Source organism: Oncorhynchus kisutch, linkage group LG9 (genome assembly GCF_002021735.2).
Source record: "Oncorhynchus kisutch isolate 150728-3 linkage group LG9, Okis_V2, whole genome shotgun sequence".
Taxonomy (NCBI): Eukaryota; Metazoa; Chordata; class Actinopteri; order Salmoniformes; family Salmonidae; genus Oncorhynchus; species Oncorhynchus kisutch.
In genome coordinates, this window is record NC_034182.2 from 35451554 (window position 1) to 35467038 (window position 15485).

The following is a 15485-nucleotide window of genomic DNA, read 5'->3' on the forward strand; positions in this document are numbered from 1 at the left end:
ACAGTACAGTAGGAAGATAAGCTAAAACTGCTTCTCCAAAATAAATCCCCGATCACACTTGTTTGCGAGCTCATGGCGACGTTAGCTTGCAATGCTCATGCGTAGATACACGTCATCGGGTCTAACCGTCATCTCGAGCGGAACTGCACATATGCAGGGCGTCAAATCAAAGGCACTCCGTTATAAAGTTGTTTTTCACGAAAATGTAAACGTGTCAGTTTGTCACTTTCGCTAGTTTGGAGTAATAACATGTTCAACTACTTAAGACATTGGCTCTGATCTAGGTTGTGCCTTTAGATTTCGAAATCCCGGCCGGTCTGTTTGGTCTGTTTCGCTAGCGTTCGCAGCAGTCTCGCGATGTTGCGCCTTTGGGCTTAGAAAGTCTGCGGTGTCACCATGTCCAGGTATGGTGTATTCATGACAACTGGGAACTCGAATAGAAACTAGGTCAAATCATGACGTCAGTGATTTTTAGGTCGGAAAGTCGGAGCTCTAGAAAAAGGTCCGAGTTCCCAACTTGGAGTTGGAGCAATTTTTTTTTTCTTCCGATTTCCCAGTTGTCTTGATCGGAGATTTCCGAGTTCCTAGTTGTCTTGGTCGCACTAAAGTCGGAGATTTCCGAGTTCCTAGTTGTTTTGAACGCGGCAGTAGACTTTGAACTACAACTCCCATCATCAGACCCTTTCTAGATTTGTCTGTAGTGCCACATCATTTGATGTCACTGCCGCACCTGCGCAGCCATCTTGTACTTCTAGCGAGGAGCGGACACAGAAAGAAATCAAAAGGACCAAATAAACCTGTCAAAACAGAAGAAAATAGGAATGTCTTTAAACGTTATATAGCCTCATAACGATTAGACACCCAAGAAGGACAAGGTTAGGTAAAAAAAAAGACGGTGAAATAGACATTCAAGTGCTTCGGATATCCAGACCTCATCTATCTTTTGCTTGTGAGTGAGAGGAGGAAGGAACAGTCAAATCGCCGAAAGAAAAACATCAGTCAAATCATGAATCCAGAATAGTGAGTAGACCCGCCGACCACTAATATATTTTACTGTAATGGTACATTAATTATCAAACAAGCTATTGTTTGGTGCGGGCAGTTCCATAACAAGAGTTTCGAGCGGTATGTAGCTATTCAGCTAGCTAGCGTCAGCTGATCTCTTTCCCGTGCCAACCAACGCTAGCTAGCATAATGTTTTACATACACATAGCTAACTAGGCATCACGTCATTGATATAACGTTACGCATTGTCAATAAATACAGCTAGCTTTCTTGTCCCTCAAACATCTGTCACTTGTGTGTGGCCCTGAAATGCTCGGTGCCGTGGCGACCGGAGAATTAGGACGTTGTGCTTAAACGTCACCCGGGTGCAGTAGTTACAGTAGCAGGTGAGATCTGAGATCGCTTTGCCAGAAACACACACTCACAGGTCTGTGAAGGTTCTTTGTCTCTAGCTGCAACGTAATGTAGCTAATTAGCTAATAATAACTTTGTTAATGTTCGGGCCAAAACTTAGGTGCTACTGAGCCAGAGTATATGGGCTTGAGGAGACGAGATCTGCTCTGACGCACAGGATCCTTCAATTCAAAGTCCCATTGACCAGTTGTGCAAACGTTATGTCAATTCCTTTCGGTACTCAACAGAATATGCAATTTCGCCGAACAACTATCATCATTACTGCCGTTGCCAACGTTATGTACTTAAAAAAAAAGGTCTAAATAAAAATAATATTCTTTCGCGATACTGTAGTGCTGCTGGATCAGTCGACCTGTGCGCGGCAGTAATGAGTGATTTTTATCGGAGGTGCTGAAGGGAGAAGGAGCCTCGTAAGGAGACCAGAGTGTGGGTGTGTCAAAAGCGCTCTGCCATAGATTAGACCAGGGATTGGGCAATTTTGATGGGGGTGGGGGCCACAAAAAAACGGAACTCATCATGAGGGGCCAGTGGCTCATGGGTCTGCATACCCACATTGATACCCCCCACCTTGCAGGCAAAACATTTTAGCAGCCCCCCTCTTGACAGTGAAGAGAACATTTACGTTTTAAAGTTCATTTCCTGCAATTCTACACATTTTTCCATAGGGTGGAGGCAGATGTTTGCAGTTTTTAATATAACTGATGATCAATTGGTTTAGATAGTTGGCCACTAGACTAATTTACCAATCTATAAAATGTTAGCTGACACGGGCTAATTGAGTGACTGCTGATTCGTTTTCCATACACCCACTCGTTTCCGTACACCCACTCGCCCATACTCCGGTCGCCATATTGGACTGCAGCTAGCCATACTTGGCCGAAGGTGGATTAGGCAGTACATACCGTGTGTAACGGCAGTAATGGCAGTCATGATGATAGTTGCTCAGCATAATATGAAACATTTAGTTCTGTGTACAGCCAGAGGCACAGCTAAATGCCCTATGTAGAAGTAGTTGCTTGAACACAAATTAATATTGGTATCACCATGATGTGATCATTTCTTGCCTCGGCAGTCTTTAGTAGTGTTCCAAGGTATACTAGTACCACCGCAATATCACGGTGCCAAAACATAATTCAACTTATGATACCAACATTTTAGAATACCGTTTCAAATGATACTACCACATTTTTCAGCCCTACCGATCGAAAGAACCTGCTGGCGCCTGTTGTAAGATGTTTATAAAGTCCTTTTTGTTGATAAATTCAGTTGAATTTAAGAAAAAGCCATTAGTCTCCTTGTATGCGCAGGTCCAATAATATCCATTTCACTTTCATGCACATATCACGTGTGGCAGCTGTAATCATCGAGCTACATCCTCTGCCAGCCCTCACTCACCACCTCCTCTCCATCCTCTCTTCATGCGCATCTATTTTTCCATCAGTTTTTAAAATATAATTAAGCCATGATGGCGAGCAGGGATGCAGACCCTGATGAGTCTTCTGTTAGAGTTGTACATTTGTTACATTGGAGCAGCGTGCAGAGTGTGCCATGTTGATACATTGTATAATTTCATCGCCTGTTATAACCAAGAGCACCCACCAGCCTGTGTAGACTTTGCAAGTTCACTGTCATGCCGCCTCTGAGTGTCAGAGAGGGAAACTGGAGCACCGTTCGCGACAGGCATGCCTGCACCTTTACAGCAAAGAAAATGGTTTGTCTCTAGCCTAAACGGTTCAAATATGACCCATATTACCAGAGGTCTTGTCTCTAGCCTAAACGGTTCAAATATGACCCATATTACCAGAGGTCTTGTCTCTAGCCTAAACGGTTCAAATATGACCCATATTACCAGAGGTCTTGTCTCTAGCCTAAACGGTTCAAATATGACCCATATTACCAGAGGTCTTGTCTCTAGCCTAAACGGTTCAAATATGACCCATATTACCAGAGGTCTTGTCTCTAGCCTAAACGGTTCGAATATGACCCATATTACCAGAGGTCTTGTCTCTAGCCTAAACGGTTCAAATATGACCCATATTACCAGAGGTCTTGTCTCTAGCCTAAACGGTTCAAATATGACCCATATTACCTATTGGGATTAGCACACATTTTATATAATTTCACAAACAACGTTGTTCAGTCATGTTACCAACTAGCTGACAGTAGGTCTAGGCACATTTGATTGGCCCAGGAAAAAAGGACAAGGCCCTGCTCTCTTGAGATGTATTTCAAAAAGTACGATTCATATAGGCCTAATAACTATTTCAAAAATCTATTTCTTACAAGTGCTCTTTAAATTCTGTTTGGTTCCTAACGTCTTAAAAGTTGGTAGCAGTGTGTGTGAATTTGTTGGAGAGGGAGACCAGGGAGGGTGTGCGGAACAGAGGGAAAGTGTGTGTGTCTGTTAACTGAAGGGTAAAGAAGGTTTCATGTTGTGTTTTCCCCTTACTGCTACAATAACATGTAGATCATTATGCATGTATACTGAATGAAAATATAAACGCAACAATTTCTAAGATTTTACTTAGTTATAGTACATAGAAGGAAATCAGTCAATTGAAATAAATATTAGGCCCTAATCTATAGATTTCACATTACTGGGCAGTGGCCATGAGAGGGCATAGGCCCACCCATTTGGGAGCCAGGCCCAGCTAATCAGAATGAGTTTTTCCCCACAAAAGGGCTTTATTACAGAAAAAAATACTTCTCAGCAACCCCCCTCCTCAGACGATCCCACAGGTGAAGAAGCCAGATGTGGAGGTCCTGGTCTGGCTTGATCACATGTGGCTGTGGTTGTGAGGCCAGTTGGATGTACTGCCTAATTCTCTAAAATGACGTTGGAGGCGGATTATGGTAGAGAAATGAGCATTCAATTCTCTGGCAACGGCTCTGTTGGACATGCCTGCAGTCAGCATGCCAATTGCACGCTCCCTCAAAACTTGAGACATCTGTGGTGTTGTGGGACACAACTGCACATTCTAGTTGCCTTTTATTGCATCCAGCACAAGGTGCACCTGTGTAATGACCATGCTGTTTAATCAGCTTCTTGATATGCCACACCGGTCAGGTAGATGGATAAACATGAAACACTTTGCATGTTTCGATTTATATTTTTGTTGAGTATATATTCCTTCCTCCCATTCCTCCAGCCAAATCACAGATATGCCTTTGCAAATATGAGCAAATCAGCCATTCTATGCCGTATTTTATGTTTGTATTGAGTGAGAAGTGTGAATTTCAGTGACAGGTTTATGCGTAAAACGTTTAGAAAACGGAAACAACCGTCCGGGGGACGGGGCGAACAGGACACTAGGCCACTGATTATAAAAATGTTTCTTCCCGTGGTATTGCGATACTACTCTATCATATCGTTAGTAAAACGTTGGTACCGTGACAACACTAATCCTAAATAGAATAAATTGATGCAACTTGACATCAGTAGTAGGGCTTATTACTAGAGTCAAGTAGCAACAGTGTTTATAATGTCTAGTCTTTGGTCTAATGCTGGATGCTTTCATTTCAGTGACTACCTGTTCAAGCTCCTCCTTATTGGTGACTCCGGTGTGGGAAAGTCCTGTCTTCTGCTCCGCTTTGCTGTAAGTCTACTCACTGTATATACTATTACTGTACACAGCTATTTAGTAAGTGGCGTTCGTTCTGGTGCCTTCTGTCAAAAATGCAGTTTCCTAGATCTGTCTAACTGTTCTCTCTTCCCTGCCTCCAGGATGACACCTACACGGAGAGCTACATCAGCACCATCGGTGTAGACTTCAAGATCCGCACCATCGAGCTGGACGGCAAGACCATCAAACTACAGATTGTGAGTCTGACACAATGACCACCTCTACCAACACCACTACCACAGTCGACCGATTTATGATTTTTCAACGCTGATACCTATTATTGGAGGACCAAAAAAAGCAGATACCGATTAATCTGACAATTTTTTAAATTCATTTATTTGTAATAATGACAATTACAACAATACGGAATGAACACTTATTTTAACTTAATATAATGCATAAATAAAAATCCATTTAGCCTCAAAAAAATAATGAAACATGTTCAATTTGGTTTAAATAATGCAAAAACAAAGTGTTGGAGAAGTAAAAGTGCAATATGTGCTATGTAAAAAAGCTAACGTTTGAGTTCCTTGCTCAGAACATGAGAACATATGAAAGTTGGTGGTTCCTTTTAACATGAGACTTCAATATTCCAAGGTAAAGAGGTTTTTAGGTTGTAGTTAATATAGTATTTATAGGACTATTTCTCTCTATACCATTTGTATTTCATATAGCTTTTGACTATTGGATGTTCTTATAGGCACTATAGTATTGCCAGTGTAACAGTATAGCTTCCGTCCCTCGCCTCGAACCAGGAACACATCGACAACAGCCACACTCGAAGCAGCGTTACCCATCGCTCCACAAAAGCCGCGGCCCTTGCAGAGCAAGGGGAATAACTACTCCTCAGAGCGAGTGACGTTTGAAACGCTATTAGCGCGCACCCAGCTAACTAGCTAGCCATTTCACATCGGTTACACCAGCCATTAGGCTGATAGGCTTGAAGTCATAAACAGCGCTGTGCATGCGAAGAGCTGCTGGAAAAACGCACAAATGTGCTGTTTGAAGTAATGCTTACGAGCCTGCTGCTGCCTACCACCGCTCAGACTGCTCTATCAAATCATAGACTTAATTATAACATAACACACACAAATACGAGCCTTTGGTCATTAATATGGTCGAATCGGGAAACTACCATTTCGAAAACAAAACGTTTATTATTTCAGTGAAATCCGGAACCGTTCGGTATATTATCTAACGGGTGGCATCCCTAAGTCTAAATATTCTTGTTACATTGCACAACCTTCAATGTATGTCATAAATATGTAACATTTTGGCAAATTATTTCGCAATGAGCCAGGCAGCCCAAACTGTTGCATATACACTGACTCTGCGTGCAATGAACGCAAGAGAAGTGACACAATTTCACCTGGTTAATATTGCCTGCTAACCTGGATTTCTTTTAGCTAAATATGCAGGTTTAAAAATATATACTGTGTATTGATTTTAAGAAAGACATTGGTATTTATGGTTAGGTACAGTCGTCCAACGATTGTGCTTTTTTTCGCAAACGCGCTTTTGTTAAATCATCCCCCAGCGTTGCATCGATTATATGCAACGCAGGACACGCTAGATAAACTAGTAATATCATCAAGCATGTGTAGGTATAACTAGTGATTATGATTGATTGATTGTTTTTTATGAGATAAGTTTAATGCTAGCTAGCAACTTACCTTGGCTTCTACTGCATTCGTGTAACAGGCAGGCTCCTTGTGGAGTGCAATGAGAGGCAGGTGGTTAGAGTGTTGGACTAGTTAACTGTAAGGTTGCAAATTTAAATCCCCCGGGCTGACAAGGTGAAAATCTGTTGTTCTGCCCCTGAACAAGGCAGTTAATTCACCGTTCCTAGGCAGTCATTGAAAATAAGAATGTGTTCTTAACTGACTTGCCTAATTAAATAAAGGTATAAAAAAAATCTGCACCCAAAAATACAGATTTCCGATTGTTATGAAAACAACTTAAAATCGGGCCTAATTAATCGGCCATTCCGATTAATCGGTCGACCTCTACTACCAACATCACCGCACCACCACTACCAACAGTGTGACTACCACCACTGACCCGAATTATTCGTCTGGTTCAAGATTTTTTGTTGTGTCGAGCAGCAGCAAATGTACAGTGCCTTGCGAAAGTATTCGGCCCCCTTGAACTTTGCGACCTTTTGCCACATTTCAGGCTTCAAACATAAAGATATAAAACTGTATTTTTTTGTGAAGAATCAACAACAAGTGGGACACAATCATGAAGTGGAACGACATTTATTGGATATTTCCAACTTTTAGTTGGACTAAAACTTAACTTTTATACTATATGCATATTAAAACCATAACTGGCATGCAGATTGGTAGAAATTGTAAGATAAATGGACGTTCCACATGAGACAGTTTGCAGACTCTTTGTGTAGCCTTTTACCGGCAATTTCCGGAGAGTAACGACAGAATCTGGGAAAGCCAGTAGGAGCGGGAAGAGGATGGTCGGGACAGGTTAGGTTTTTTTTCCTTCTGGTTATCTGTATCTCTGGCTCCCTCTTGAGTAATTTGTGTCTTATTTCATCGAACAGTGAGCTTAAAGCATCAGACAAGCTCAATGCATATATCGTTGATTTGATTAAAACAACACCACCATTACTGCCACTGCCCACTCCCAACGCCACTGCCCACTCCCAACGCCACCGCCCACTCCCAACGCCACCGCCCAACGCCACCGCCCACTCCCACCACCGCCCACTCCCACCACTGCCCACTCCCACCACTGCCCACTCCCACCACTGCCCACTCCCACCACTACCCACTCCCACCACCATTTCCTGATGTTCTAAAGGCTTGAGTAGATTTGATAAACGGTTCAGTAACCTAGTTATGTTGCTTAGCTTTACCTCCTGTGTTTGCTCTGTAGTTTACCTAGTTATGTTGCTTAGCTTTACCTCCTGTGTTTGCTCTGTAGTTTAATGACTCACCCTAAGGCTAAACAACAGGGACCCCGTTCTGTTCCTAACATGCCTCTTTAGATCCAAGGAGAGGAACTATAGATGTTAGTGTGATTTTTCTATTGACCATACATACCTAGTGCTAATCCAGATGCTTTCAGGACAAGAATGATGTGAACTTGGGTGACGACAAGCAAGTGTGTGTTTTTTAGTCATTTAAATGAACCTGGTCTGTTTTGTTTGTTGGCATTAAACAACTCTCTCTCTCCCCTCCATGTCACTTTTGTCATTCTCCACTCCCTCCCTCTGTCAGTGGGACACTGCTGGTCAGGAGAGGTTCCGCACCATCACCTCCAGTTACTACAGGGGCGCCCACGGCATCATCGTGGTCTATGATGTCACAGATCAGGTGGGTCATTAGTCCAGAGGTGATCTGTGCTAAGACCTAGTCCTACTGGGTTTGAACTATTCTTAATCAAATGCTGTACTTCCCAAGTCCTTTTGACATACTAAAATGTTGTCTTTTGCATGGACATATTAGCCCTCTACCTGTTTCTCACATGCCTGTAGGATAGGCAGCCATTCACTGTCACTAATCTCACACTCTGTCTTGTGTATCTCCGTCCTGCTCTGTAGGAGTCGTACAACAATGTGAAGCAGTGGCTGCAGGAGATCGATCGCTACGCCAGCGAGAACGTCAACAAGCTGCTGGTGGGGAACAAGTGTGACCTCACCACCAAGAAAGTAGTGGACTACACAACAGCCAAGGTACAGCTACCATACAACACCTACAATCCCAGATGAAATGCACTCCCAATGAGTAGTGTTTAGGAGATTTTAGGCTACACAAATCAATTATTGAATTTCTTTGTTTTGAGCGCTCAATATCTCTCTAAATCTATATCATCATTAATGTGGTGATACCTGAGGGGATCGAATGCATAATATTAGATCTTTTAACATTTTTTATTTCATTGGTCAGATAAAAAAATATACTTTGAGTCAAAAGTACAGGTATAATATTGTGATATGCAACTGTATAAATAATTTCCCCACCACTAGTGCATATTAAACTCACAGACAATATTACGCACCATACTGCCAGTACTTTTTGACAATTTAAAGCATACAATACCAACATTTTTGAACCGTTATACAGCTTTTTAATGAACAATACAACAGGCTGAGAGAGGCTGGACTGAGGGCTTGTTGGCCTGTTGGAAGGCAGGTCCTCACCAGACATCACCGACAACAACGTTGCCTATGGGCGCAAACCCACCGCCGCTGGAACAGACAGGACTGGCAAAAAGTGCTCTTCACTGACGAGTCGCGGTTTTGTCTCACCAGGGGTGATGGTCGGATTCACGTTTATCGTCAAAGGAATGAGCGTTACACCGAGGCCTGTACTCTGGAGAGGGATCGATTTGGAGGTGGAGGGTCCATCATGGTCTGGGGAGGTGTGTCACAGCATCATCGGACTATGCCCGCAATGAAAACAAGCTATCTCAATGCTGTGCGTTACAGGGAAGACATCCTCCTCCCTCATGTGGTACCCTTCCTGCAGGCTCATCCTGATATGACCCTCCAGCATGACAATGCCACCAGCCATACTGCTCATTCTGTGCGTGATTTCCCGCAAGACAGGAATGTCAGTGTTCTGCCATGGCCAGTGAAGAGCCCGGATCTCAATCCCATTGAGCACGTCTGGGACCTGTTGGATCGGAGGGTGAGGGATAGGACCATTCCCCCCAAAAAATGTCCGGGGACTTGCAGGTGCCTTGTTGGAAGAGTGGGGTAACATCTCACAGCAAGAACTGGCACATCTGGTGCAGTCCATGAGGAGGAGATGTACTGCAGTACTTAATGCAGCTGGTGGCCACACTGTTACTTTTCATTTTGACCCCCCTTCTTTCAGGGACACATTATTCAATTTCTGTTAGTCACATATCTGTGGAACTTGTTCAGTTTATGTCCCAGTTGTTGTATCTTGTTATGTTCATACAGATATTTAAACATGTTAAGTTTGCTGGAAATAAACGCAGTTGACTGTGCGAGGACGTTTCTTTTTTTGCAGAGGTTACACACACACACACACACACACATAAAATACATACGTTTGACCCCTATCTATTCTGTCCCTATTTGCCGCCTGCAGGAATTTGCTGACTCCCTGGCCATCCCCTTCCTGGAAACGAGTGCCAAGAACGCCACCAATGTGGAGCAGGCCTTCATGACCATGGCTGCTGAGATCAAGAAGAGGATGGGCCCCGGGGCCACAGCTGGAGGGGACAAGCCCAACCTGAAGATAGACAGCACCCCTGTCAGGCAGTCTGGAGGGGGGTGCTGTTAAACTGGACTCTGTTCTGGATGCTCTCCTCTTCTTCACCCTCCCTGCTCTGGGCTTCACTTCCTCCACCTCTTAATCCCTCAGCCTCCCTCCCATCTCCCGTTCTCTTACTCTTGCCGCGGGATGGGTGGTTGGATAGGGAGGGGAGGAGTTGAGGGGTGAGAACTGGGGACTGACTTTAAGACCGTATCTCCCCACAAAAAAGTAAAGAGAAAAGTTAGGTGGGGGTTAGGCTGAGAACTTTTTTTTCTTTTTTTCCAAGCGATGAGTCAGGAACGTAAACAGATATGAGAAAAGATTGGTATTGACTTAGAGGAGAACTGGGTGATAGAAGATTAGGTTTTAGATTCCGGCGAGCGCTTATCTCTCTCCCTCTCCTGTGTACACACACACACACGCACACACACAGACAGACAGAACAGGGTGCGGAGTGATTCTCCCATAGGAAGTCGTCACAGGTGAGGTTCTCTTTCCTTTAGGCTATGTCTGTCATTGCTATCCAATGGAAGTCCTATAGCAAATTCAGTTTAGAGTGCTACAGTATTCTGTCATTTATGTATTGGACCTGTTTTATCTCAGACTGCTGGGGTGCCTTGTAGTCATGGCGACGTGTCACCGTCTTAAGTCTGTTTATAGGTATCAAGTGAGCGACGTTTTCAATCTAGCCTACGGTCTACGTTCCACATGCAATAGTAACACTAATGCACTATTTATACCCATGTATCCATCCATCCATCCATTGTATGAACTGAATTGGCGTTGGGGCAGACTGAGTCATCCATCATATTAATCGATGAGGATACGGGTATCTAGGATACGGGTATCTAGGATACGGGTATCTTAGAAATAGAATGAATAGACCGGACTCTGAAGGAAGGCATCAGCAGAGAGGGGAGAGACATACACTTTGTCTGTGTGGAGAAGAGGGTGCTGGGAAGGATCGCTCTGACTCCCCGTAGAACCTGAGCTTTAGGTTGATTCGACACAGAACAGAAGAACTTTTGGTTGAACTTGGAATCACTCCTTCCCTTCCTCCCTCTACATGCAGACGGGAGGATGTAGTGAGAGAGACTCTTGGTTTTTGAGTGCTTTAATATACTGTATGGTGTTAGTTAGCTCACATCACTCCTCTTGTTAGGATTTCACATGTAAAAAAAGACCAAGCATAAATATTTGAGATCTGCTTAAGTCATGTTTGTATGTCTTTTAAGTTGTCAGGACTCTATATTACAGTATGCCCAAGGTGGTTCTTCAACATAAACAGACAGTGTACACACACACACACAGAGCGGGGCATGACGTAGTACTAGATTAGTGACGGGAGTATGTCGGGGCTTGGGCAAGCGATATTCAACTAATTAACAGGACATATGAAACAAGAAATTGGCAATATTCTCTCTTCATATTCATAGATTATTGTTCATATTATTTTATTGTTATTACAATGATTTTATTATTTGATATTTGTATTTTCTGTAGTTTTTTTCTAATCGAAAAAGCTTGTAAAAATTGCTTGAAATGTTGTCCAACTTCCTTTATCGGGTGGGTTGGGATGTTGTTTGGTCGGGGGAGTTGTCTCTGAAAGCTACTGTTCCCTCCTGTGCCTCACTGGACTCCGAAAGATACGGACCGCGTGCATAACCTCTGTAGCATTTCACACTACAGGTTCTTTACTCCTTGGCCATGGCCCACTTCTCAGACCGTGTTGCCATCCACCATTTGTCATCACGTGTCCCACAGTGCATTTATTTTATGGTTGTCATGGTTTCATGTCAGTTAGTGTGGTCATTATGAAGGGTAGCCATTATGAAGCGTAGCCAACTCATTACCCCTCTCTCTAGATCAGTGTGTGAATGGTGTTCTTCAATCTTCATCATTGTCAACTGCTAGCTAGTTCCAGAAGCCTCTATATAGCTTAAGACATGGAGTGTGTTTGGCTGATCAGAATGTGTGTTAATGGACCTGGCTGTCCTGACTGAGTCCCCCTTCTACAGGAACCTGTCCTGACTGAGTTCCCCTTCTACAGGAACCTGCCCTGCGCTGTTCCCTTCCCAGTCTGTCCTCATAGTTCTCATGGCTGTGTGTGATTTCTCAGGCATTCCTATGGAACTATGGAACCTAGCAGGAAAGTGGAGAAAACCCTCCAACCCCTGACCTTAACCTACCCCTGACCTTAACCTACCCCTGACCTTAACCTACCCCTGACCCTAACCTACCCCTGACCTTAACCTACCCCTGACCTTAACCTACCCCTGACCTTAACCTACCCCTGACCTTAACCTGACCCTAACCTACCCCTGACCTTAACCAGCGCTAGTTTTGAATTAATGTAATGCACTACAGTATGGCTAATACTACTAATATGGCCTCTAAGCTTTTTATGTTCTTGACAACAAAGAATATAGGCCTTTGTCGGTTATTACAACCTCAGTTTGCGATCTATTTTTCTGTAGAAGTAGTCATGGTTTACAACGGGACTGGGAGGAAAATGGTTGAAATTGCAGTGACGTACTGTTAGCCAGGACTGGACCCACAGACCTGGCTAACAGTTACAGCACTATAGTGAGCCTGTTGTGGAATGGACACCCTTGGTGTTGCCAGTCTGACATGGTGCAGTAGGCAGTGTGTGACCGTTCTAACCTTCGACCTGTATGTCTTTATGACTATGAGAAGAGCAGACTGGAAGGGTCGTACTCTTAACGACAACTATGTAAGCATGTTGCACGGTCATGTTATATGGTCATTGAGCCTTGTTCAGTTTGGCGTTGAGCATTCCATTGGGTTTGAGCATGTTATGTCATCATGGTCACGTTACGGTCATCATGGTTACGGTCATCATGGTCACGTTACGGACATCATGGTCACGTTAAGGACATCATGGTCACGTTATGGTCATCATGGTCACGTTACGGTCATCATGGTTACGGTCATCATGGTCACGTTACGGCCATAGAATAAGTCCTAGATTCTGGTTCATTTGGTCGGAGTGATTTTGACTGTGCTTGAACGTTCAGGGGTAGCAGGGACTGACTGGTTTTGGCATGCAGACCGGATATGAACTCCCATCGGCCTCTTTAAGCCAATCAATATATCACAACAATGTTCTCTGAATGCCTCCTACTACTCATCGATAAAACGGAAACTGGCTTGGACTTTCCCGGTCGGTCTTTGACAGGTAGTTGAAGTTAAGGTGGCACAGCCTCGATGTAGTAACGTGACGAGCTCCATGTAGTAACGTTACATGTAGCTCCATGTAGTAACGTGAAGTTGCAGCCTCAAACTGATGTCCAATGTGTACTGACGAGTTAGTGAGCGCTTACTCTCTGCAGAACACGGCTACCAACCAGTCTATGGCATTAAGGTCTAGAAGAGCGACGCGAGGGCTGAGAGCAGGTTTAACAGAAAGCATCTGTTTGTAGATGTGATTCTTTAGGGTAGTAGATACAGCAGTCGTCTTGGCACTAACGTTAAGGTGTTGTCTTTTTGGTAGAGCCTTTTACAGATGTGGTTTGGCCAAGCCTGCGACGCGATGCAAGACTCAACCAGACTGGATTGTGTGCCAGCTCTCATTTCATGCTCATTAAGTTTGGTATGATGAATTTGAGGATCTGGTAGGCCTAAGTAATCGCTGGTAGGAAGGGAGGGAACAGTAGTGTGTGGGGTCGGGGACGGTCTGTGTGCGTGACATTCCTGCTCCCTGAGCACAGGTAGGCTTTTCTCTCAAATCTCACAAGTCCTTCTGCGAATGAAACGATTGTTTGCAACTCTCCACAGACACACGCACTCTCGGTCACACAGACTCGCTAAATTGGACGTTTCACGCTATAACAGTGATGATTTGATTTGTTCTGAATGTGCTTTTCCTACCAAGAATTCTTGATATTCTACTGATTTTAATATATTAATTGAAAATATACTGTGGTAATATTGTGTCCGGTCCATTGACGGATATGAGGGAGGGGTTTAGGAAATGAGGGTGGGACAACACGTGGGGGTGGAGTTAGCGGCTGGCTTTGTTTGGGCTCGTACTCATGAATGTGATTATGATGGAACTGCTCAAATCTTTTATTTTTTTCTGTGTAATTTGCACACTTCTTTGTGGCTTTCCCATGGCTTAATAATGGAACACGTGTTCTTTAATAGCGAGCGTCATGCAGGTCCCCTCCCGATCCTCAATTTTTTTCAGTTTTTCGCTTGTCCACATTGGTGCTCTCTGTCTCACTGCTGAGTTTGATCATGATGTTTTTTTTATGTACATATTATAAATATATATATATAATAAAATGAATACAAAAGATCAATGTCAACATGGGTAAACTGTCTCTCATTCCCCTCCCATGTAATGTGTATTATTATTATTATCATCAGTACAACAGTGTTGTCAGCTATATGAAGGTCTGTGTTTTATACGTACAAGTCAATGTCAACCGTGTGTGTGTCTGCAGGAGGGTATTCGGCTGGAGGTGCCGCAAGAGGTCACTTTCTTGCCTGAATCACCACCGGAGGGCAGGAACAGATCCTGTATCTGCCTGGCAGCCTGCCTATCAGCTCTACTTTGTCCTTGATTTGACACACACACACACACACAGGCATAAACAAATGTTGAGAGTGAAGAAGGCCCAGACAGCTGCTCATCTGATGGTGTACTCTTTTACTCTGCATGAGAGGGAAGTAATGTGTTCAGTATGGAGCTGCTTCAAATAGAATAATTTACAATGAGTATTGCTTGGGAGAAAGAGTATGCTGTGGGCAGGGAAATGACAGCTCTAATATAAAGTACTCTAATATAGTCTTAGGACTGCTGCTGCAGACTACTCATTGCTGTAGGAAGACCCTCTCAGCAAAAAACATTCCAGCTAATTCCATTCTAGCACTTTTTGGATTACATATTAAACAATGAAGCTACTTTTAGCATGGCAGTCTGAAAGTCACTACAATGGAGAATTGCAGTCGTGTGTGTACTGAAATTCATATTTGGATTTTGAATTCAATTAGGTTTTGTGATACATGCCAAATACATCATTATTTTCAGTCATCTGCCAGACAATGGTCTAGACACGTATCCTTAAGTAGCGGTCAGGCTAAGAAATAGGACATCGTCCAAAATCAGTCCAATGATATATGCACTGATCTGAGAGTGTGATACGGTCATTGAACAGGGCCTGTATTC

General features: G+C 43.5%; 1 protein-coding gene across 1 annotated transcript; it reads left to right on the plus strand.

The window, feature by feature from the left end:
• The first annotated feature begins 722 nt into the window (after positions 1 to 722).
• Positions 723 to 14622, plus strand: rab1ba (zRAB1B, member RAS oncogene family a). Its single transcript, XM_031832502.1, has 6 exons — positions 723 to 1020; positions 4943 to 5015; positions 5144 to 5239; positions 8282 to 8377; positions 8605 to 8736; positions 10124 to 14622. Exons 1-6 carry the CDS (start codon positions 1007 to 1009, stop codon positions 10316 to 10318), a joined length of 606 nt encoding a protein of 201 aa, XP_031688362.1. The 5' UTR covers positions 723 to 1006; the 3' UTR covers positions 10319 to 14622.
• Positions 14623 to 15485: the final 863 nt, after the last annotated feature.

Coding starts and splice junctions, on each gene's coding strand:
- rab1ba (XM_031832502.1), top strand. Junction 8,378..8,604: donor TCTATGATGTCACAGATCAG/GTGGGTCATTAG, acceptor CCTGCTCTGTAG/GAGTCGTACAACAATGTGAA. Junction 8,737..10,123: donor TGGACTACACAACAGCCAAG/GTACAGCTACCA, acceptor TGCCGCCTGCAG/GAATTTGCTGACTCCCTGGC.